The sequence below is a fragment of the Protopterus annectens genome, chromosome 7.part0 (genome assembly GCF_019279795.1).
Source record: "Protopterus annectens isolate FY-2018-M chromosome 7.part0, PAN1.0, whole genome shotgun sequence".
In the NCBI taxonomy this organism is placed as follows: Eukaryota; Metazoa; Chordata; order Ceratodontiformes; family Protopteridae; genus Protopterus; species Protopterus annectens.
The window spans coordinates 18,000,798-18,025,991 of NC_056739.1; the positions used below are offsets into that span (position 1 = coordinate 18,000,798).

Sequence of the window (25,194 nt, forward strand, 5' to 3'; positions counted from 1 at the left end):
ATGGGAATCTGTAGGAGAAAGTGGCCTGTCTATAGCTATGACAGAATCCTCTGACACATTTTTCTCAGGAATTTCTTTGCTGACATTGTTCTCAGGTAAGGATTTCTTAGCAGCAGAATTTATAGTTTGTTATAACTGCCTGGTTAAGGTAAGGAAAACATTTTCTAACAGACTCCATGTCTTCAAATGAACATTGTTTAACCTTTTGTTTTTTCTTTGCAAGAAAAATCTTGGATGAAAACCAACTCAGAGAAGGGATTTCTGCCTCATGTGGAGGTCTACTTACACAACTATGCCGGACATCATCTCTCCAAGCATCTCCCTGACACAAAGATGATGATTTTCCCATGCCCAGATCAGACATTGCAGCAGTCAATGAGGGTTGTGGCTGTTCTCTGGTTTATGGTGGCTAAAAGATCTATACCAGTGGAAGTCTGAGTGGTAAGTGAGTGGTCTGAGGAATGGCAAATGACCACTACAGATTCACCTATCATCAGCTGAGGGATTGACTAAGCCCACTGAATTGGCAAGGGCTCTTTAGTAAGTTGTTTTTTTTCAAGGTACAGTGGTAGATGGAACAGCAGGAGCGGGATAAGTATACATGCTGTAACCAAGGAGCAGATCTCAAAGTCTTTACAAGCTGCTGGGACAAGTCAGCTGGAAGGTAAGTTGCCATTAAGTGTTCACAAGCAGCACACTCACAGTTACACTCAAGTACAAATTTCCCTATCAAAGTAATGCACAAGCAGTACACTAAAATCCTGTCAGATACCCTTGAAAAACAAAAATAAAAGTAGACTGACAGAAAAAAATAATTTATATTCTTACCATAATGTTCCATCTGTGTTGTCCATCTTCATTTCAATTAACCTGTGGGTGTCGGTTCTGATCCTCGGAACCAACCGTCCGCTTTCTTTCTGGCTTGAGCTTCCTGTCTTAAACTCCTCCTCCCTACCCTTAATGCCACGCTCCCACAGAATACCTCGGATCAAGTTTGCCAAAAAAGCATAACACAAAGAACATTAACATACCCTTAAATAAATACACAGCTCAAATATGTATATACAAATCTATAAAAAGGAACATCAGGACCTCAACCAAAGGAAAAGAGATTCCTTTGAAATTCTACCAAGCTTCCCAAAGACTTGGATGAGGGGAAGGAGGCAGGAAGGTTAATGGAAATGAAGATGGACAACACAGATAGGACGTTATGGTAAGAACATAACTTCTTTATCTGATGTTGTCCACTTCATTTAATGAACCTTTAGGACAGAGTGCCCAGCTGCTAGAATCCAGGGTGGCCCTCATGGAAGGATATTCCGGAGTACAGCACAACCATAGACACTTCTACTCCTGGCTATGATGTCCAATTTGTAATGCATAACGAAGGTGTGAGGATATGACCAAGCAGCAGCAGCACAAATGTCTTCAATTGAGACTCTAGACCAAAAAGCCTAAGACGCAGCCATAGATCTTGTAGAATGGGCCTTTATTTGCCCTGGTAAAGGAATACTTTTGAAAGAGTAGATGAAGGTAATGCAGTCTTTTAACCATCTCACTAGTGTAACTTTGGTAACAGCTCTACCTCTCTTTGCGTCTGAAAAAGTGATGAACAACTGATCAGACTTCCTGAAAGGCTTGGTTCTATGTATATAAAAATTAAGCTGCCTATGTACATCGAGTAAATGTAGAGTGTATTCCCCTTTGTTTTGATAATCAGGAAAAAAGACTGGAAGATTGATGGACTGATTAATGTTTCCCTCCTTAGCCACCTTAGGTAAAAAGAAGTAGTAGTAATCGGGGTCACTCTGTTCTTGTGAAAAATCAAATATGGAAAATTTGCTGAAAGGGCTTTAAGTTCAGAGACTCTTCTGGCAGATGTAATATCTACTAAAAACGGAGTCTTCCAGGAGAGAGAAATTTCAAATTCACTGTTGTTGAGGGTTCAAAGGGTGGACAGACCAAAGCTTGCAAAATCACAGTCAGATCTCACAGAGGAGTAGGATCTTTCATCAGAGCAGAAAAGTGTCCCTAAGAAATGCTTCACACAGTTTAGAAGAAGCAAGGGATAAGGAATCAAAACCAATGTGAAAAGTGGATATAGTAGCTAACTGAACTTTGACAGTAGAATAACTAGCACCATCCTTGAAAAGGGAAGCCAAAAAATCTAGTATGACTGCCACTGGGGCTATAAAGGGATCTGTTTCTGTTCAGCCCAAAAGGAAAATCTCTTCCATTTACTCCTGCAAATTTTGCGTGTAGACCACCTATGAGAGGAAATCAAAATTTCTCAAATGGGGGAAGAGACCCTGGTACATCTTACCATCATTGGAAGTGGAGAAACCATGCAGTTAATTTCAGGTCCTGAATATCTGGGTGTGGATGCCCCAACAGATGAGAAAGCAGATCTGGACTCAGACCCAATCTTATCAGAGGGTAAACCAGGTGAGAGCAAAGAAAGGTGAACCAGGTTTGTAGAAGCCAAAAAGGGGCAATAAAGATTACTTTACTTTGCAACCTGAGAGCTTTCTGTAAGAACTTGGGAATTAATGGTAGAGGAGGAGAGGGATAGAGAAGACTATAGGGCCAAGCATGGACAACAGCGTCCCTGAGGAACTGTCTCTGAGGAGGGATCAAGGCAAAATACCTGCTGCATTTGTTGCTGAAAGGGGGTGCAAAGAGACTGCAGTATGGATGACCCCATTTCTGGAAGATCACGTCTGCCACTGACTGATTCAGGGACCACTCATGAGGCATCAGTAACACTCTGCTAAGCCTGTCAACCAATATGTTGGACTCCCCCCGAATGTGCTTTGCTACCAGAAAGTGGTTGGTAGAAATCGCCAACTGCCACACTTACACTGCTTCTAGACATGGGGGGTAAGACCTGGTCCCTCCCACATCAAACCACTGACATGTTGTCCAGTTGGATCGCAATAGTCCCCAGAGGTAGAAAGCTGTTGAGTTCTTGCAACTCCAGAAGAACCACTCATCTCCAGTACACTGATAGGCAACTTGGTCTCTTGGGGCATCCACATGCCTTGAACTGTCCGACCCAGACAATGTCCCTTCCCCCAAACTGGCAGGTGTACGTTGTCAATGTGGCATTTGGGGGTGGAAGAATGAATGGGCATCCTTGAGTAACTTCTGCGAAGTGAAGCCACCAAAGTAGAGACTCCTTGCAACATGAGACAGACTGATGGGGAAAATTCAAAGGATTTCTGAGAAGTGACCATTGCACCACTAAGGCCCACTGTAATATCTGCATGTGAAAATGTGCCATGGGAAGAAGGGTCACGGTGGCTGCCACTGAGCCTAATGCTCTGAGAACTAGACTGGCCAGAGGTTTTGAAATGGTCAAAATCTGGCTGTTGTGAAATTCAAGTCTGATACCCTGTCTGTCGTTAAATAAGCATAAGATGTTCTTCTGTCCGGGCGGGCCCCGATGAAGTCTGTGACTTGTACTCAGTCCAGTTGAGACTTCCGTATGTTGATGATTATTTCTAGGATTGCGGCCAACTTGAGAAAATAATCCCTGACCTGCAGGAGTAGATACCTGGATGGAGAGGTCAAATGTCAGTCGTTCAGATATGGAAATAGCTTGCAGTCAGAGATGAGCTGCAACCACTGCTAGACATTTGATGAACACCCTGGGGGCCATGGTGAGACCAAACGGAATTGCCCTGAACTGGTAGTGACTGGCTCCCAGCCTGAAATGCAAAAAGTGCCTGGAGTGCATGTCCATTTTTTTTTTATATGGCACTTAGCATCCTTTAGGTCTAGAGAGCACATCCAATTGCCCATCTTCAGGAGACGTAAGATGGACTGAATCGTGACCATTTAAACTGAGTGTGTTTCACTGACTTGTTCAGAGAGGTCAGATCCAGGATAGGTCACAAGTTTCCTGTCTTCCTGGGAACTAAACAAAATCTGGAGTAAACGCCTGATCCAATTTGATCAGGGGGACCTGTTGGATGACTCTTTTTTGCAGTAACGTTTTTACTTCCTGGGCCGCATCCTCCCTCTGACTGGGTGGAACATCGGGGAGGTTATGTTTTTATTTGGGAATTTTGAAAAAAGGGAATGAGGTATCCTCTGGATATGATTCTTGGCATCCATTTGTTGTTTCTGATGGCCTCCCAGGCTTCTGGGTGTAAGGAGAAACATTTCCAGGCTGCTTCGAGAGGACAGCAGTTGGGCAACTGTTCAGGATCGCTGGAAGGGTTTGTCCTGGAAAGTTTCCCATGAAGCTTGAATTTGCAGACCTCCTTGGCTGCATGGGTGGCATCTCCCATTCCGACTATATCCCCCTCTGCCCAGGGAGGAAAAGTTCTGATGGCAGACAGGGTCTTACCAACTTTCTTACTGTGAGATAAAGTGTCACGGATTATGGGCCCAAGCAAGGTGGACCAATCAAAAGTGGCACTAATAAAGGACTGTTTGAAAGGCTCCACAAAATCTCACAGCCTTATCCTGGCATGGTGCTGTATGGCAATGCCGGAACCAGTTGCCCTTGAGAAACCCTCCACAGCATGAGAGATTAGCTTTATGGACACATTGGCTAAAGAATGTAGGGTGGCTGGACTGGAGGAAAAGGACTCCAGTTCCTCGGCAGACATGGACCTCTGGACCAAGCTAGAAAGTTCCTTGACTAAGTCCCTTTTGTAGCCTGGTAAAGTGTGATTCCTTGACTAGGTCCCTTTGTAGCCTGGTAAAATGTGACAAATTATTCAACATACTGACTGCAAAAGTAGATGAGGCGCAGACTCTTTTGCCAAACCTGTCCAATGTCGGAGATTCTCTACTCGGGGAGTGGACAGAGGAGCTATCCTGAGCCATCTACTTCTTGGTGGCTGCCGCAACAACCATGGCATCTACAGTGATACCCTTGGTCCAGAAAGATTTGTCAACAAGGGGCACTTAAAATTTTGTCTGCGTGTTTGGGGATAGGTTCCACTGTATCCATTTCCTTCCAAACCCTCTACAACACCAGCTGGATAAGTGGGTCAGCTAGGGAGGGGGTGTGGACCCAAAAGCCTCCCACAGTACCGATTCCTCCAGGGAAGGGTTCTGGGCAGACCAACCACCCCCTCTGGTGAAGGATTTCAAGAATGTCTCTGAAGACCACGTCGGGTGGTGTTTTTGGAGACCTTTCTCCTTCCTCGAAATCAGTATTCATAGTGAGTGATTCTGTAGGGGAATCAATGTCCCTCCTTTCACGTGATCTCTTCCGAGAGACCTCCACAGGGGCACACCCTGGGAAGGTGTCGGAAGAAGCCTGGGGATCCATTGAGGGAATGGTGTGGAGGCTTCCTGGGTCCAGCTGTCCATGCAGCAACTCAGAGACCTCGGACACAAGTCCAGTATTAGGAGGGGAAGGTTCCATAGTGGTAAGTGCCAAGTGCCAAGGGTCTCCTAGGAATGGAGAGAACCCTCTCCAAAACCTCAAAAACAGAAGGGCTACAAACAACCTGGAGCTGTCCCACCAGAGCAGACACTTCCTGGAGAGTTTGAGCCTCCAACTCTGAGAGACGAGTCAGAGCTGAGCTGTCGAAGGCCAAAGTTCTGAGGGGAAGAGACAGCTCCGAAAGCTTCAGAGTTGAAGTCAACTGCCTGGAACCAACCTCAGAGCTACAGCTCAGACACACACTCGGAACCAAAGCCGATGGAGCCGAGTAGGTCAAGAGAAAGTCGGGGGGAAAGAGGAAATCTCAACTGGCTCTAACACCCTGGCACTGGGAACCACTGGCTAGAAAGGGGAAACTCTCATGGATCCAGATGTGGATGGAGTGGACACAAGCTCCAACTAAATCTGTGTCTCGAGAAATTGACTCATAAGCTTGTTGACGTCCTTGGAAGTTAGGCTTCAGGAAGACCCTGAAGAAGTTGTGGATGGAGGTCTGGAGAATCTCCAGGGGGAATGGGATGGAGATCTCCATATATGTCCTGACAGTGCAGATCCAGATGGCGAAAGTGTAGGAGACGACACCATGGAAGCACCATTCTGCCCTGTAACAACAGAAGATAACCAGGGCAGAGCAGAAGCAGTGGCAACCAAGCTCAGAGCCGACTGAGTTGGTTCTGAAGATTTTGCCTTTTTTCTTGGCAGTTCACAGGAGGATTGTGCAGGAAAAGGTCTCCTGGACTTCCCAGACTCCCAGGGCTTTTTAGGAAGGGGTTGAGCTCCTGACATAGAAGGCATCCCTGAGGTGGAGGAAGGAGGGAGCAAACCTTTTAACACCAGTTTGCTCCTCCTATCCACCAGGGCCTGAGGATGGAAAGTCCTACAGGTTTTGCAAGGAGCTTCCAAATGGTTAGGCTCCAAGCAGTAAATGCACTCCCTGTGGGCATCAAATAGAAGAATCTTCTGCCAAGGAAGTGCACTTTTTAAACCCTACAGTATTTGATCAGCCATAGTGAAAGATTAAAGGAACAGAAATATAGAGGATCAGAAAGATGATTTTTTTTTTTTTGTAAATAGGGAAGAGAGGAAACTGAAACCTAACGTAGAGAAATGTGAAAAAACTAGACAGAAAGGATACAGGAAGTAACGCAGAATTAAATAATTAAAGAGTACTAGGGACGGAGAACCAAAAAAGAGACTTACACCTACTCTAGTTAGGAGAAGCTCAAGACTAGACAGAACTCGATGCTAACTTAAAGCACGGCAAATGAGATCTGATGTATTATGGGTAGGGAGGAGTTTCTCAAGTCAGGAAGCTCAAGCTGGAAAGAAAATAGCTGATTGGTTCTGAGGACTGGAACTGATACCCACAGGTTAATGAAATGAAGTGGACAACATCAGATCAAAGGGGAGGTATGCAGTCACAAAGTGTTCACAATAATTGACATATTCCATAATGATCCCTGCCTATTCAAAACACTTCCTGACACTAAACGTAAAAAAAATAAGTTAAAATTTACACAGGCAGCATATTTTACACAAAGTAGCCTCCAAATTAACTATGTGCTAATAACAGGAAATATCCAATATTGAAAAGAATACCAGATTTCTTAAAGAGAAAACACTGCAGAAAGCTCCAAATTTAAAATAGAATCTTTTTTCTAAAGGACAATAAATCTGTGTGGAAGGGTTTCCCACTGGGGACTTGTACAACAGGAATGAAGCTAAAAACCAGCTGCTATTCAAGTGGAGCCTCTAGGCTGTTTCTCCACAATGTGGCATAAAAGTACTGGAGAGAGCTTCACTCTGACTGCTGATTTCTCTCCACAAGGCCGACCAGTCAGCAGTCAGAGTGAAGGTGTGGGAGGAAGCTGGATGACTTTAAAATCATTGTGGAAGGGTTTTCCACTGGGGACTTGTATACAGAAATGAAGCTAAAAGCCAGCTGCTATTCAAGTGGAGCCTCTAAGCTGCTTCTCCATAATATGGCATGAAGGTACTGGAGAAACCTTCACTCTGACTGATGACTTCCCTCCACAAGGCCGACCAGTCATCAATCAGAGTGAAGGTGTGGGAGGAAGCTGGACGACTGTTGTTTCTTGGGAGGGACAGAAGCTATACAGCATAAAGGCTACTGAGGCTGTGAGAATTATGAACATTAGTGGAGGCCATAGGCCCGAGAGCTTAACATTTATCTTGCTGAGGTCAAACCTAAGAGAAGAAGAGAATGAAAACACCTTTTTTCCAAGGAAGGAAGGCCATTACTGACCAGAAATTGAGCCTGCAACTCAGAAACAAAAGATTCTGGGAAAAAAATCAGGTTGTATTTTTGACGTTTAGGGTGAATCTCAGGGAGAGAAGCACATCCATTGTACAGCTGAGATCTAGAAGGAGCTTATTCCTCATAGGAGGCTAAAGAAGCAAATCATCCAAGTAAGAGAACATTTGAATTCTCTGAAGTCTGCAGAAAGTAATGACTGAAGCTAGGCACTTTGTAAAAACTGGTGCTATAGAAATTCCAAAAGGCAAAGTACAGAAACGAAAAAGATATTCCAAAACGGAGAACCGTAAAAATCTCTTCTGGTCCATATGGACTGCAATATGCAGATACACGTAACTTTCAAGATAACCAAAAAGGCTTGGGGCAGAATCAAAGGAAGTAAAAAGTGAAGGGTGAGCATTTTGAATTTTGTGAAACTTAGAAATAAATCGAAAAGGGATAAATCCAGAATGGGTCCATTATCCTCCTTTTTTGGGGACCAGGAAAAGTATTGAATAAAAATGTGTTTGCTTTTGATGAGCAGGAACCAGTTCTGTAATGCCTTAGAGAAATAGCTCATTTAAAACTGGAGGGATTAAATGGTGCTGACTTCAAAGCACAGGAGGAATGTCTGACAGGTGAGGCAGTGAATGATAAGACATCATGTAACCTCTCTGAATTATAAAAAGAATCCAGTGTTCACTAATGACTGACCTTCTAAGCTGGAAGGGATATGGAAAGTTTCTTGGACAGAGAAGTTAAGAATAAACTAAGGTGAGGAGGGGTGGGAGGCAGAGGAATATAGTCACAAGTAGGGTAGTTTATCAGGAAATGGGGGATTAAACCCCCTTAAACTCTTGTTTAGGTTTATCCTGAGATTTGTTTGAATATCTTTTATTCTTTTGGTTGAACTTTTGATCTTTATATTTATGAAATAAAGGGCCATACTTCGAAGTATAGTTCCTTTGAAATCTAGGGACAATAAAGAGAGAAAGATCTGTTTTAATCCCTTCATTATTTTACCTGTCTGCTGATGGTTCTTAAAAATGTCAGCAGAAGCAGCAGGAGCAAAGAGGGAATCCCTATTCAGAGGAGCATGCAAGAGTTTTTTTTTCCTGAAAGGAACTCAACTGCCAAGCAATGGAACAGTACTAGCCAACTGTAGATCATCAAAAGCCTATAATAGGAGCATTCTTCATCAGCATGAAAATTCTGAAGGGCATGGATGCCAAACCTACTTTTTTAGTCAGCTCAGTTCCAGCTAACTGTTTGGGTATTTGGAGGGTATCCTGAAGCTTTTGGAAGCTGGCTAGCTGCTACATCCTTAGTAAAATATAACCCATATAGCTAAGGCTATTGCAGCAGTGATTCATAAAATGAATATTAGCAGAAGACTTGCTGTCAGAATCCAGCATATCAGACAAAAGTTTATCCACATCCCATAAGATAACACAAATATCTGGTTATATGTGCCTGAAAGACCATAGTGGAAAATCTATAAACCTTCTCCTACCTATTTAAACCCTACTGCCTTTATCATTAATGAGGACATTAGAAGGGGGTAAGAGTAGAGTGGGCTAATCAGATTCTAGGGAAATAACAGCAGGGCAAGAGAAAGGATCCTTATACAAAAAGGTATGGGTGACTTGTACTCTACTGAACCTATCAGGCTTCTAAGGGATTGAGTTTGAGTCACCTGGTTCATTGAAGCGATGATGAAGGCATCCTGTAAAGCCTCAAGTACTAGAGAGATAGCAGAGGGCTTAGGGATCCCCACAAACACCAAGTCACAATATCTTTCTGAATATCTGTCACCTGCTTACCTTCCCACTGAAAATGCTACATCATCTTACACACTGTATACTCAAAGGAAAACTCTTTTCAGATGGGAATCAGGAGACACTATCTTTTTCCTCCAACTCGTACTCCACAGGAGAATGAAACTGAAGAGAGTAAGCCAGGGAATCTTCATCTGTATTTGACTCTTCTTCCTCAGAGGAAGAATTCCATTATATCTTGACAGGGCAAGCAGTGGAAGAAGGGAAGGCATAGGGAAAACTGTGGAAGCTTCAAAGACACCAAAGCTTTCTACAGTCCTTGGGAGAATTCATACCACTCCTTCTGAATATCTCTGATGGCTGGGGGACAAGGAAAGCTGTTCTTTGTCATCTGCTTTTTCCTGGTGGGAAGATGAGTTTGCATGTAATGTGGAGACTCAGAACCCTGACATATCACTATGAGGAAACCCAGTATTTTTTCACAGACAAGAATCTGAGGAATGCCGTTGCATCCCACCGAGATAATCATCCTTGCTTCACCCTTCGCAAATGAGGAAGACATCTGACTGGCCAATGTGGACTTGCTAAGGGGGTGTGCCACATAGGTCTCCTGACAGTGTGAGCAGCAGAAGCATCCAGACAGTCTGAGGACCAATCATGAGACACAGTGGGGATATCCAGGTCTGACCATACAGCCAAAGCATCAGATTTTAAAAATTTCAGCTTCTTTTTCACTGATGTGGAAGATTTCAATTTTTACATGCATGAACTCTCTTTAAGATGGAGGACAAATGGCTTCTAAGGGTCTGAGGTATGACAGCTTGGCAAAAAGACCATTTTCTGTAGTGGTGATTGGCTCCTAAGCAAAAAAGACATTTAGTGTGGCTATTCCTGTAATGTATTTGCTTCCCTCAGTCACATTTTTACTTCTTAGCTGACATAAAAAGGGTAAAAATGTTATCAAAACATAATTAAAGAAAGTTTCCCTGTTAGGGATACTTATTTGCCCAAGGCAAGAGGAAGTGGCAACTGTCATACATCTGACAGGACAAAAAAGTTCAGAGTTCAGGCTTGCAGAAGGAAAATATACAATGAGATAGTTAATAACAGGTCTGATAAGTTTTAACCCATTTTACATTATGGTTATAAGGCTAAGTTTAAAGACAGTAATATTACATTCCAACATTCACTTACCGTACCTATAAATACAGATATTCACAGTATAAAGGCTATTGTTGACAATAACTATAACATTATTCAGGGCAATTATTATTTTATTATTGCAGGTAGTGTTCCCACCTTTACTTATACAAAGTGTGTATTAATCTTTCTAGGTATTATAGCAAATCAGTTAATTGCATCCCTACTAGTTATTGTTGACCTAATGGAACATATGGATGTTTAGCATGTAAAAAGTGTTGATATTTATCCAACAAGCAAGCTTTTGTTATTAAGCACACAGGTAACATAATAAGAAGTTATGTCTTACCATAATGTTCCATGTTAGTTGTCTTCTTCTCGCCTTCTTTCTTGCGGGATGGGTTCGGAGCCGATCCTCGGCTCCGACTCGGCCTATACTATAGCTCGAGAGCTATTTTTACCAGCTCGAGGCAGCCCTATATCCCACAATACCATGCGCTAACTCCCCAGATCTCGTTTGGAAGCTAAGACATAGTATAAATAATAATATTATAATAATAATATTATAATCCTCTTTTTACGAGAAAAGATTACCTGCTAGTAACACTAAGGATACAAGGAAAAAGACGCAACATATTGTATCTCCAGAAATGGAAGGACTCAGAACCTCGAGCCTATCCAGGCTAGGGGGCTGGAGGGAGGGACGCAAGAAAGAAGGCGAGAAGAAGACAGCTAACATGGAACGTTATGGTAAGACATAACTTCTTAATGTTAAGTTGTCATTCTCGCCTTCATTCTTGCTGGATGGGACAGCGTCCCTAGCATCTTAGTCCTGGGTGGCTTAATGAAATCGACTCCTGAGTACAGTGGAACCAAAATCAGCTCTATTTCTGGAGGCTAAATCAAGCTTGTAATGGGCAATAAAGGTATGTTTAGAAGCCCATGTAGCTGCTGCACAAATGGCATCTAGTGGTAACCTTGCTTGAAACGCCGTTGAAGTTGATAGTGCCCTGGTTGAATGAGCCTTAGGCCTAGAGGGAAGTTGCCTGTGTCTCAACTCATAGACCAAGGTAATAATAGATGTCAGCCATCTGGAAAGAGTAAACTTCGATACCGGAAGCCCTTTCTTGCCTGCAGCATAGGAGAGAAAGAGCTGGTCTGACTTTCTGAATTGTTTTGTCCTGTCTAGGTAATACCGTAATTGGCGATGAACATCTAATGAATGTAATTTTTGTTCAGCCCTGTTGGTATAGTCTGGGAAAAAGACAGGTAAATCAATGGAGTGGTTTAGATTTGCTTCCGATAACACTTTTGGTAGGAAGGAAGGGTTTGTTCTGAGAGTTACCCTGTCTTTATGAAAAAACAAATAAGGAGGACGGACAGACAAGGCTTGAAGTTCCGATACCCTTCTGGCAGATGTTATAGCTACTAAAAACAGCATTTTCCAAGAAAGAAGTTTGAGGGAGCAAGAAGCTACAGGTTCAAAAGGGGGCAGAATTAGTGAGGTTAGAACTAAATTCAAATCCCATTGTGGGGGTGGATCTTTGACTGGAGGTCTGAGCAAAAAGATGCCCTTGAGAAAGGCTTTACAGAGTTTGTGGGACATAATATTTGCTTCTGAGAGTCCAACATGAAAATTAGCAATGGCCGCTAATTGTACCCTGATAATGGCCGATGATGACCCTGAATGAAAAAGCTCCGCCAGAAAGTCCAGAACCTCATGAATGGGTGCATGGAAAGGATCTAAGGACGTAGTTTGTGCCCAGTGTGAAAAACGCTTCCATTTACTCGCATAAGTCTTCCTAGTATTGGACTTATGGGAGGCCAGAATGATATCACGAACAGGAGGAGAAATAAGGGGAAGCCTGGCTATGGCTGGAAGTGGAGCAACCAAGATGTGAGGTTGATGGAATGTAGAGACTGATGCAGCTTGCCCGTGAGGTGGGTCAACAGATCCAAGGGGTTCCAGATGTCAAGGCTGTTCCAGTAGGTATTTGTGCAGGAACGGGAACCAAACTTGTCGAGGCCAAAACGGGGCAATGAGGATCATTTTGGATCTCAATGTGGTTGCTTTCTGAATTAATTGTGGGATCAACGGAAAAGGAGGAAAGGCATAAAGAAGACCCCGGGGCCAAACGTGAACAAGAGCGTCTCTGAGTGGTTGGCCTGGCAGAGGAAAGAGTGTGAAGAAGTCGAGGCACTTGCTGTTTTGGGGAGTTGCGAAAAGGTCGCAGCAAGGCTGGCCCCACTTCCAAAAAATTCCGTCTGTTACCGCTTGATTTAGAGACCACTCGTGAGGCATGAGAACAGTTCTGCTCAATCTGTCTGCTATGATGTTGGACTTCTCAGGGATGTGCGTTGCTATCAGAAACTGTTGAGATGAAATCGCCCATTGCCAAAGTCTGAGTGCTTCTCGACAGAGGGGATAGGACCTTTTTCCGCCCTGCTTGTTTATGTACCACACCACAGACATATTGTCCATTTGAATTGCTATAGTCCCCGTGGGAAGAGAGCTCTGAAGGGCTTGCAACGTCAAAAGCACCGCCCTCATCGCCAGGACATTTATGTGCAGGTGGCATTCTGACTGTTGCCAAGTGCCCTGGACCATCCTGCCCTGATAATGCCCCTTCCACCCGATCAGGGAGGCATCCGTTGTGACAGTGGCAACTGGAGAGGGGAGAACAAAGGGTCTGCCCTGAAAAAGCTGAGGGGAAACCATCCACCAGGAGAGATGTTTCTTGCAAGATGGGGTTATCAAAATGTTGTGGGTCATTGGTAGCTGTTGAAAGGACCACTGAGAAAACAGCATCCACTGAAGGAGCCTCATGTGGAAGCGGGCTAATGGAAGTAGAAGAATCGCTGCTGCCATGAGGCCCAACACTTTCAATACTAGCTTGACCTGGACTTTGTTGGGCTGAAACAGGGGCTGAACATTCCGCCTTATGTCTGTCACTCTCTGGGGTGGTAATGTTGCAGACATTTCTGTGGTGTTTAATACGGCACCTATAAAGTTTATACATTGACAAGGTGACAAGGAGGACTTTGCAAAATTTATAGAAATACCCAGACTGTTGCAAAGTTGAATAGTGTAATCCCTGGCCATTATGAGATCCTGTTTGGTGGTAGCGGAAATGAGCCAGTCGTCTAAGTATGGAAACACCTGGAATCCTTTCTGTCTCAGGTGAGCCGTGACCACTGCCAAACATTTGGTGAACACCCGGGTTGCTGTGGTGAGACCAAAGGGCAGGGCCCTGAATTGAAAATGACTTACTCCCAGCCGGAAGCGGAGAAACCTCCTGGAGCGCCTGTGTATCTTTATATGGTAGTACGCGTCCCGGAGGTCTAACGAGCACATCCAGTTGTCTCTGCCCAAAAAGGGTAGAATGGAATGCAGTGTCACCATCCAAAATTTTGTCTTTAGTACAGAGTTGTTTAACCTGCTGAGGTCCAAAATGAGTCTCCATTCTCCTGTCTTTTTTGGTACCAAAAAGAATCTGGAGTAAATTCCGGATCCTAGCTGATCTGCTGGGACTGCCTGGATGACTCTTTTTTCTAACAGCTTTTTTATTTCTAGCTGAGCCTGACCCCTCTGTGCGGGTGGTACGTCTCGTAGGGGTTTTGGCGGTTGTACCGGAGGGAAAGTGAAAGGGATTTTGTAACCCTCAGATATGATCTTCTGTACTCATGTGTCTTGGGAGAGGGATTGCCAGGCTTCCGGGTACAGAGATAATCTTCCCCCGACTGCCTCCGAAGGCAGACAGTCGGGCTGCTTCTCAGGGATGCTGAAAGGGTTGGTCAGGAAAGGATTCCCTAGAGCCCTGGTTCTGAGGACCCCCTCTGCCCCTGGGGCAGCATCTGTTATTATTTCCCCCTCTGCCTCTAAGGGGGAAATTCATCATGTGCGGCAGGCGCGACTCCCTGAGGTTTGCGGAACCACATCTTTCCTCCCTTCTGCCCCTTAGGATAAGGTCTAGAAGGCGTGGAAAAACAGACTCTTACGGCAGAGAGAGTCTTACCATCTTGCTCGCATCTGGTGAGGGTATTCTTCACCTGAGGTCCGAACAATTCCGAACCGTCAAAGGGGGTGTTGGTGAAGGATGCCTTGACGGGATCGGCAAAGTTACAGAGTCGCATCCAAGCGTGACGTCTCAACGCAACGCCTGTGCCAGCGGCCCTACTTGCTCCATCGGCTGCATAAGAGAGAAGCCGCATGGAGGAGTTAACAATGGAGTTCAGGGTAGCCAGCTGACAGTTTATTTTGTCCTTAAACCCCACAGCAGAAGGATCCTGTACCGTTTCACCCAGCTCTTTGAGCAAGTCTCTCTGAAGGCGGGTGAAATGACATAAATAGTTCAGCGATCGCATAGAAAAGGTCGCTGAAGCAAAGGTCCGCTTGCCGTACCTGTCCATGGTCCTGGACTCTTTGTTAGGAGGATGAACAGATACAGAAGGATCAGCCAATTCCTTCTTAGTGGCTGCTGCTACCACCATAGCATCAACTGAAACACCTTTGGTGAGAAAGGATTTGTCATCTGGTGCAAAAATAAATTTAGAAGGCCTCCTAGGGGTAGGTTCCATTGAATCAGGAGCTGCCCATGCCTTTCTAGCCACTACCTCCATTAGTGGGTCGAAAGAGGGAGACACCCAGGAGGTGGAAGGGCGAGATCCAAAGGCGTCAAGGTAAACCGACTCGTCCTCGGAAGGTTTGAGAGTGGACCAATTTCCCCTCTGTCTTAGGATTTCCAGGATGTCTGAAAAGGAGACATCCTGAGAGGGGGATCTGAGGGAACCTTCCGACTCATCCAAGTCGGTGTCCGATGTGACAGACTCGGGGGAGTCTATGTGCTTCCTCTTGCACTTTCTTTTCCTAGGGGGTTCCCCTGAAACTTCAGGGGAGCCCTCGGAAGAGGAGGAGACACCTAAGGTGGGTACCCTATGCTTTGGATCTCTGCTGTCAGGTGTAAGAGGATGGCCAGAGACCGTAACAGGCACTACAGAGGGAGGAGCCGCAGAACTTAACCTTGGAGTGGACACTGGGTCCAGCACGCTCATCACCTTGAAAGCTCCCCCATCAGATACCAAAGGTAGCACCGGCTCCTAAGAGACCGGAACCGCCCCTGGAACCGACAGAGAAGACTCCGAGAATGATGTCGGGGCCGAACTAACCAGAGCCGAAGCTCCGAGAGGGAGAGCGGGGTCGGACAAGGGTCCGATGCCACTCGCCCCCTCGGAGCAGACAATGGAGTCTCGGCGCCCGGACCTCTCCACGGATGGAACCAATGAAGAGCGAAGGAGGAAGTATCGGCTCCGACGTGGGCAAGGTCACGGTTCCAACAAACTCCGGCTCCGAGCTCGAGAGATGAGTCGGAGGAGGAATGGATAGCTGTATCGAAGGAGCCACAGTCTGGTGAGATGGACTCTGGAGCATTTGGGCCAGCACCTGAGATTTTATGAGTCTACTGACCACCCCCTCGATGTCGTGGTCAGACAGCCTGGATGACCTCGATGAATGAGTCCTATGACTCCGCTCCGATAGGAGAGGGGACCTCGGAGCCGATCTGACGGACTCTAGCGAAGGGGACCTAGAGCGTTTGCGCGCTGGGGTCGGCTCCGATGATGGTTTTGGAGATGAAACCACTTTGCTTGCCTCGGAGCCAGCCGGAACTGAGGTCGGAGCCGTCTCGATAACGCCAGCCCTCGGCTCAGAAGCTGGAGCCGAGGGTTTGGCGGTTTTTGACAACTTCCCCGAGTCAGACTTGGATGGGGAGTCATCAGGCTTTAACAAGCCCCTTAGGATGAGTTTGTTACGTCTTTCCTGCAGGACTCTTGAACTAAATCCGTGACAAACAGAAAAAGAGTCCTGCAGGTGTAAAGGCCCCAAGCAATAGACACAAGAAGTGTGACCATCTGTCAGAGACATTTTCTGACAGCACGAGTCACACTTCTTGAATCCCGAAACCTTAGGGTCCTTTGACCTCCTGACAAAAAATAAAAAGGGCTACCGAAAAGGGTAAGGCAGTTAGAAGGGACCTAAGAAGGATAACTAACTGGAAAAAAACTACTGAGATTGAATATATATATGAAAAAGCACTTACTGACCAGAGCCGGTAAAAACAGACTACCTCGCAGCGAAGCGGCAAACGAGATCTGGGGAGTTAGCGCATGGTATTGTGGGATATAGGGCTGCCTCAAGCCGGTAAAAATAGCTCTCGAGCTATAGTATAGGCCGAGTCGGAGCCGAGGATCGGCTCCGAACCTATCCAGCAAGAATGAAGGCGAGAATGACAACTTAACATTAGATGCTAATAGATTTATCTCCAAGTCTAAAAATGTTGTATACTTAAGCCCACTGAGATACATGCAAGGCATTTTACGTTGGCAAGACCAACAGAATGTTGTCAGACAGAATTTACAAGCAAGTTTTAGCCATTAGTAATAAAGATACAAATAATGCTTTAGTTAAACATTTTCTTTTATGCAATGTATTTAAAAAATTCATTTTTTTTTTTTTTGTTTTGGATACATTGCATGATATAGGTTGTGGTGGTGATTTAAGTGGTACGTTAGAATGTAAGGAAGTTAGATGGCAAATATTTTTAGACATGGATAGGTTTCCAGGTTTAAATGAATATATCAACATTAAATGTTTTTTTTTTTAAATCCCATTTATTTAGTTTACAATTTTATGTATTTTAACTGTTCATTATTTTTAGATATATATAGCTGCTTTACTTGGATACATTATGTTTTCTATAAAGTATTGTAATTACTTTTTGATTAACATGTGATGTTGATAATTTAGTTTAAATACTTTGTATTTTTGCAATTGTGTTGGTCTGAAGAAGTTCTTCTGTTATATATTAAAGAATGAAAGCGCTTACCCTACTGCTTTATTTTGTTCTTTGTGACATTTTTTGCAGTTTCTCCTAACTCTGCTGTAATAACAATTGTTTTTTTTTTGCAGCAAGAAAGCTTTTAGATACTTTGCATCTGTATGTCACTTATGTACAGCACAGCCTTAGCATGCTGTGGTCATATGCTGGATATCTCAATGTTAGTAATACTGCAATAATGACCATAGGAGGGACATTCTCCAGATGTATGACAGCTGTTACTTTTGCTTGCCTTTGGCAGATAAGTATTCCCAACGGAGAAACATTCTCTAATTATTGGTCACCATGGTTGTAGGCAGGGGGAGAACAAATGGATGGCCTTTGGAGACTTAGTTTGAATGAATCTACCAAGGAAGATACCTTGTGCATTGCTTGTGTAATTGTGACTGGGGCAGTTAAAAGATGCTAAAGGATGGACCACTGGACTGACGGTGTACACTGAAGAATTTGCATGTGAAATCTGGCCAGAGGAACGAGGGTGATTGCAGCAGGCATGGATCCCAAGGCTTGTAAAATTAGTCATGCTAGAAGAGAAGAATTTTGTATTACTTCCTGATTTGAGATCTGAATGTTTGGATTCGAGCAAGAGGAAGACAGGCTATCTGAATGACTGTGTACAGGTGAAAAACTATGAACTCCAGATGTTGCGTAGGTGTCAGCTGTGATTTAATGTAATTGAGGTTTACCTTTATATCGTCGATCACACTTCGTCGACCGGCCACTTAATCAACTCATTTAAGCGAACCAAAACCACAAAAAATTTTAAATGTCCAAAATAGTTCGACATTCGACATTTCCGGCCACGCCAAAGGGGCGAGGCTTTGTCGTTTGTTTATTTGGAATTCAACGTTGGAGACGTTCGCACTTCGGTATTCGCGGAAGTTATTTCGCCCATACTGGGATCAACAATGTAAAGGTAAACCATAATTGATGATGATGCCTAGATGGAAGCACAGCTGGACCACATAACTCCCTTGCCTGCAAGAGTAGATGCCTGGTTGGGGCAGTTAGGAGACAGTCATCTAGGTATGGAAACACTCAGAATCCCAGCAGTCTCAAGTGAGCTGTTACCACCGCCATGCATTGGTGAACACCCTGGAGCCTGTGGTGAGAACAAAGGGCAGTGCTTTGAAATGATAATGACTGGTTCCCAGCCGGAAACACAGATATCTTCTGGAGCACCTGTTCATTTTGATGAGATAGTATGCATCTTGAAGATCTACAGAGTGCATTCAATCGTTCTTTCACAGCAGAATTAAATAGACTGAACTGTGACCATCCAGAGCATTGAATACTGTACAAACTGATTTAGTTTGCTGATATCCAGTATTGGTCTCAAGTCCCCTGTGTTGTTTGGTACAAAGAAAAATCTTGAATAGGTCCTGGATCCTTTCCTGTCTGGAGGGACTTTCTGGATGGCTCTTTTTTTCTAGGAGCTTTTCTGTTTCTAATGCTGCTGCTTCCCTCTGACTGCATGGCACATTGGGGATTCTTTTCATTCCTGTAGGTGTAATTTGGGAAAATGGTATGATACAACCTCTGGATATAATTCTCTGCATCCAGGAATCTTTTGTTATGGACAGTCAGACTCTTTGGTGTGGAGACAAATGCCCCTTGACTGCCTCCAAAGGGAAAGTAGTAGTAGTAAGGCTTGGCCAAGAAGGAATCCTGGAAGCCCTGGTTTTACTGGCAGCCTCTGCCGTGCAGGGGGGGGGGTTCTCTATGACTCCCCCACCCCATCTTCACATGACTTGCAAAATATCTTGGAATTTACAAAACCACATTTTCCTATCTCCCCATTGATTATTAGAGAAAGGTTGTTGAGGAATACAAAAACGCATGCCCACAGCACACAGAGTCTTTCCGTCTTGTTCACATATGACAGTATGTCCTTTACCCTGAGGCCAAATAAGGAAGATTCATCAAAGGAGGCACTGATGAATGAAGACTTAAAGGGCTCCAAAAAACTAAATAGTTTCATCCAGCGATGTCTCCTAATGGCTAAGCCCAATCTGCCCCCCAAGAGGTACCTTCTGCTGTATGGGAGATTAGCCTCATGGATGCATTAGAAATTGACTGCAGAGTGGCCAGTTCTGAGGAGACTCCATTTTGGTCCTCAGCAGACACAGATCCAGAAAGAGATCTGGAAAGTTCATTAGTTAAATCTCCTTGTAATCTTACAAAATGTGCCAGGTAATTCAGCGACTAGACAGCAAAGGTCACTGAAGCGTACATGCACTTATTAAATCTGTCCAAGGCTCTGGACTCCTTGTTAGGGGGATGAATACCACAGCTCTGTTTCACAAGCTCTTTTTTGGTGGCTGTTGCCCCAATGATGGAGTCAACTAAGGACCCCTTGTTCTAGCATGCCCTGTCCTTGGGAGAAGCTAAAATTGTGTCAGGACAATTAGGGATCAGCTCCACAGCATCCGATTCCTTCCACTCCAAGCAAGAAATGAAATCTGTGAGTTTGTCAGCCGGGGGGGGGGGGGGGGGAGTCACCCAAGGAATAGCTGGGCCAGAACTGAAAGCTTCCAGGAACACTGATTTCTCCTGGAATAGGGTATTGGAAGACCAACCACCTTTCTGTTCTAAAAGTTCTAGAATGTCTCCAAATGAGATGTCTTCTGGTGGAGATCTGGGGGACCCCTATCCTTCATCAAAATCAGAGTCCTCGGTGAGAAATTCCAGGGGGTTGGATCTAGGTGTCTCTTTTTACACATCCTCTTCAGTGGGGTGGTCTGGGGAAGTATTGGAAAAGATGATGTCCTTTTGCATGACCGGAGACTTGATTGGGCTGGCTGTTCCAATTGAATGGATGGGCTTGGGGCCTGGAAACTCGGGGAAGTTACCAGAGTCGAAGAACAGACTCTCTTTGGATCCAATAAGGGCACCCACAGGGTCTTGGATTGGAGGGCTCTGAAACAGTGGGTTGCATTGGAGAAGCAGAGACCAAGGGAGAAGTAGACAATGGCCAGCTCATGGATCCGATGGGAGTCACAGCTGGAAATATCCCCATCTGGATCTGAGAACTTTTCTCATCATTCTATTCACATCAGCCTTGGATAAACTTCTGGAAGACCTGACAGAATATGTGGAGGACAGATGTCTTGAATGTCTATGAGGGGATCCCTCCAAGAAAGGTGAAGGGAGCCAAGACATGACTAACTCCGGTAGAAGGGGAGGTGTTCAGAGCAGAGGTAATTTTGATTTAGAAGTAGTCAGATCCGAGGTGGTCAGATCTTATTTTTTTTTTTACATCTTAACTGGCAGTTTCAAGGAAGGAGACAAAGAGGATGTGCAATCTGGTGAGCTCTTGAGAGATTTTTCCACTTTGGGAGCTGAGTCTGGCTTCCTCTTGTCTAATTTTATAGAGGAGGGTTGAGCCTGAGCTACAGAAGCAGAAGACAAAGAAGAAGAAGGGAGTACACCCTTCAGTGAGAGCTCTGGAGTTGAGCCCACAGCAAATAGAGCAATCTGCATCTAAACAAGAGGCTCACAAACAATATACAGATTGCTTGTGGGCATCTAAGGTCGGTATTTTAAGCCCATAGGTGATAAATTTTTTAAATCCGGTACGCGTGTCAGCCATACTGGCCTAAGTTAAATTCACAAAGGAATTACAAGAATAAATAAGTACTAACAAAGGTTTTTTTAAAGGCTGAAAGAAGAAAAAGGAGAAGAACTACCACCACCAATGGTAGTGTAAGAAGTACTCCCACAAGTAAGGAAGAATTTAAATAAGAATGTACCAACAATGGTACTATGAAGTATTGAGAAAAATGGTAGTAGCTATATAGAAAAAAGGCTAGAGAAAACTAACAAGAAAACAAGGGAGGTAGGAGAAAAAGAAATTAAAGTATAGGATAGAAGTTTTTAAGATAAACTCATGATTATATCAGAAAGCAACTCAAAAAAAGCTCAGGAGCAACAGGATCCATATCTGAAGCTGAATGGCAGCAAATGAGATCTAAGGTATATCAGGCTTGACAGTTTTTAGATCCAAGGATCTGGAAAAAGCAGAGTCAGATAGGAGACCCATCAGTTGAGGAATTAATGAAAAGGAGAACATCAAATTCTACTTTATGCAACACTTTTGAGGATTCTGACTAATGTAACTAAGCATGTCTGGACGGGGTAGCATCTGCAGGGAAAAGTATGCTACAATGTTATGCTTTTAGACAAATATACAGTATAGTTTATGTCTTACTGTTGCTTACCTAAAACGTATAGGATGTGTCCATCTCAGAACATTTGTTGCAGTCTGTACATATGCTGAATTAGTGCATTATGCAAACTTCCCAGGCATTGAGCTCAGAAATTCATGACTACTCATCAATCAGATGTTATTCTTTCTTGCTGACAAAGCTGCCCTTTCTTCACTTACCACAGTATTACTGCAGAAGTACTAATAACTGCAGCTGTCACTCTCAAAAATTCTCCTGCCATGTAACAGTCTTCCTTTATTGCCTGGCATTTTGCTAATTTCACTAAGTAAACATATTGAGAGGCATGTTCCATCATTATCTTTAACGCAAAGACCTAGAAGCCTGGGAATAAGTAACATGAACACACTGAAAGTATTCCCATTACATGTTAGAAGGTCTTGAAGGTTGTCATGTCTAGAGAAACTCGTTCATTTGTTTGCAGGAGAATGGATGTCCCCCCTCGATGTCCCCCCTCTCTATACTGTGACATCTATGTGAGATTCATAGTGTGTGCTTCTGTGACCATTAGTGCTGCAGTGGTGGAAAGGACCAGGAACTCTACAACCATACTCTTGATAACTGTCTGACAACTGTTTGTATAACCTGATAGGTTATCAATGGTGTGTAGTCCTGTAAAACTGCAGACTGGCAAATTACCAGTGTGGTACATAGTGGGGCAATTAACTGTGGTGCTATGGTTATTTATGCCCTGTTGCTCATCTGGAGCTCTGATGTACACCAGTTGCCAGTTTAGTGCACAGTACCAAATCTCTCCTGTGGATCAATTAATTTTATCTATGCAACAGAAAGCATTATTTTCCTCTGTGCTATTTTTGCACTATAAAATAAATGTCCAAAATATTTAGTTCCTCTACGGCCACCAAATCTAAAGATACATGTACAACAAACAAATAACAAAATAACTATAAAATATCTTACACATTTCTAGCCTTGCATTCTCAGCCTTCATGCAGAGTTCTTCAAAAGCACTTATCATCCTCTGAAACAGAGTAAAACAACTTCCGAATTAAAAAATTTTGCAGTTTCTACATAAAATGTCATGTATTTTCTATACAGTAGTTCTAAATATGAAAGCTATGTACTCAGCATAATGATAAATCTGTTTTGTCTGTTTATATTCTTTCATCAACAGATGGGGCTCAGATCCGACCTTGGATCCAGCAGCTCAGGCTCCTCACCCTACCCATAAACCCTGTGAATAAAATTAGAAGTTATGTACCTACCATAACGTTCCATGTTAGTTGTCTTCTCTCGCCTTCTTTCTTGCTGGATGGGTTCGGAGCCGATCCTCGGCTCCGACTCGGCACTTGCTTTAGCTTGAGAACTCCTTTTACCAGCTCGAGGCAACCCTATATCCCATGATGCAAGGCGGAACTACCTCAGATCTCGTTTACCCTGCTAAAGACTAACCTAACATAATTAGGAACACAAATTCATAATAGAAGTCCCCATATGAAGGCTCAGGAGGAAAACAACCTGATAGGAACTTTTCAAGATCTGTCCAGGCCAGGGGGAAGGAGGGAGGGACGCAAGAAAGAAGGCGAGAGAAGACAACTAACATGGAACGTTATGGTAGGTACATAACTTCTAAATGTTAAGTTGTCAATCTCGCCTTCATTCTTGCTGGATGGGACCGCGTCCCTAGCACCTGTATCCCGGGTGGCTCAATGGAACAGACTCTTGAGAACTGTGGAACCAAAACTGGCCCTATCTCTGGAGGCCAAGTCCAATTTGTAATGAGAGACAAAGGTATGAGGCGTGGCCCAAGTAGCTGCTGCACAAATGGTATCAATAGGTAGCCTATCCTGAAAGGCTGCAGAAGTGGATAGACTCCTGGTTGAGTGTGCTTTTGGTTTTGAAGATAGCTGTTTGCCTCTGAGAGAGTACACATAGGAAATCGTGGAAGTCAACCATCTGGATAAGGTCACTTTAGAAACTGGAAGACCTATCCTGTTTTCTGCATAGGAGACAAATAATTGGTCCGATTTTCTGACTTGTTTAGTTCTATGCAAATAGTACCTGAGCTGACGATGGACATCCAAAAAATGTAATTTCTGTTCAGCTCTGTCGGAATAGTTTGGGAAAAAGACTGGTAGATCTATAGATTGGTTAATATTGGTTTGAGACACAACTTTGGGGAGAAAGGAAGGGTTTGTTCTTAATGATACCCTGTCCTTATGAAAAACCAAATAAGGGGAACGAATGCAGAGAGCTTGAATCTCGGAAACCCTTCTTGCAGAAGTGACAGCCAGTAAAAATATAGTTTTCCAGGTCAATAACTTCAAAGAACATGAAGCAGACGGTTCGAAAGGAGGTAGTATCAAGGATGCTAACATTAAGTTTAGATCCCATTGCGGGGGAGGATGCTTTATAAGTGGTTTTAGGAGAAAAACTCCTCTTAGAAAGGCCTTGCACAATCTATGAGGCATAATGTTATTGTCATGCAAGCCAACATGATACTTGGAAATAGCAGCCAGTTGTACTTTGACTGTAGATGACGAGGATCCTGAATGAAAAACCTCCGCCAGGAAATCTAAAACAGAATGTACAGGAGCAGTGAAGGGATCAATATTCCTGGAATTTGCCCAAATAGAAAAACGTCGCCACTTGCTAGCATAAACAGTCCTAGTGGACGACTTTAAAGAAGACACTAAGATGTCTCTGACAGAATCAGAAATCATCGGTAGCATGGCTAGGGAAGGAAGTGGAGCAACCAAGCAGTGAGGTTGAGAGAATGAATGGCCCGGTGCTGCTGACCCGACTGGTGGATCAAAAGATCCGGAACTGGGTCCAGATGCCAGGGCTGCACCAGAAGGTGACGATGCAGAGACGGAAACCAAATTTGTCGAGGCCAATAAGGGGCAATGAGGATCAACTTGGCTCTCAAAACGGTGGCTTTCTGAATGACTTGTGGAATCAAGGGAAAGGGAGGAAAAGCGTATAGAAGTCCCCGGGGCCAATCCTAGGTTAGAGAGTCTCTCAGGGGTTGGCCTGGTAGGGGAAAGAGAGTGAAGAAATCGGGGCACTTGTTGTTTTGAGGAGTAGCAAAAAGATCGCAACAAGGAGTGCCCCACTTCAGAAATATCTGATCCACTACAGATTGATTGAGAGACCACTCGTGAGGCATCAGAATGGATCTGCTCAGCCTGTCCGCCAATAGGTTGGACCTGCCGGGGATGTGCGTTGCTATCAGAAACCAATGAGAGGAGATCGCCCATTGCCAAAGTCTGAGAGCTTCTCGACATAACGGATAGGACCTGGTCCCGCCCTGTTTGTTGATGTACCAGACCACGGACATGTTGTCCGTTTGTACTGCAATAGTCCCTGTGGGAAGAAAGTCGCTGAGGGCTTGCAACGTTAAAAGCACTGCTCTCATCTCCAGGACATTTATGTGCAGATGGTATTCTATGGGTTGCCACGTCCGTGGACCATCCTGCCCTGATAATGCCCCCACCCGATCAGAGAGGCATCCGTAGTGACTGTGGGAACT

The 25,194-nt window shown here is 44.2% G+C and overlaps 1 protein-coding gene across 1 annotated transcript in view; it reads right to left on the reverse strand.

The window, feature by feature from the left end:
- The window catches only part of LOC122805772 (synaptonemal complex protein 1-like), a 2,217,039-nt gene that overhangs the window by 325,932 nt on the left and 1,865,913 nt on the right, over positions 1-25,194 (reverse strand). The window contains exon 7 of the mRNA XM_044076040.1: positions 22,623-22,683. Coding sequence (XP_043931975.1) covers positions 22,623-22,683 — 61 coding nt within the window. The remainder of the gene's footprint in view (positions 1-22,622; positions 22,684-25,194) is intronic.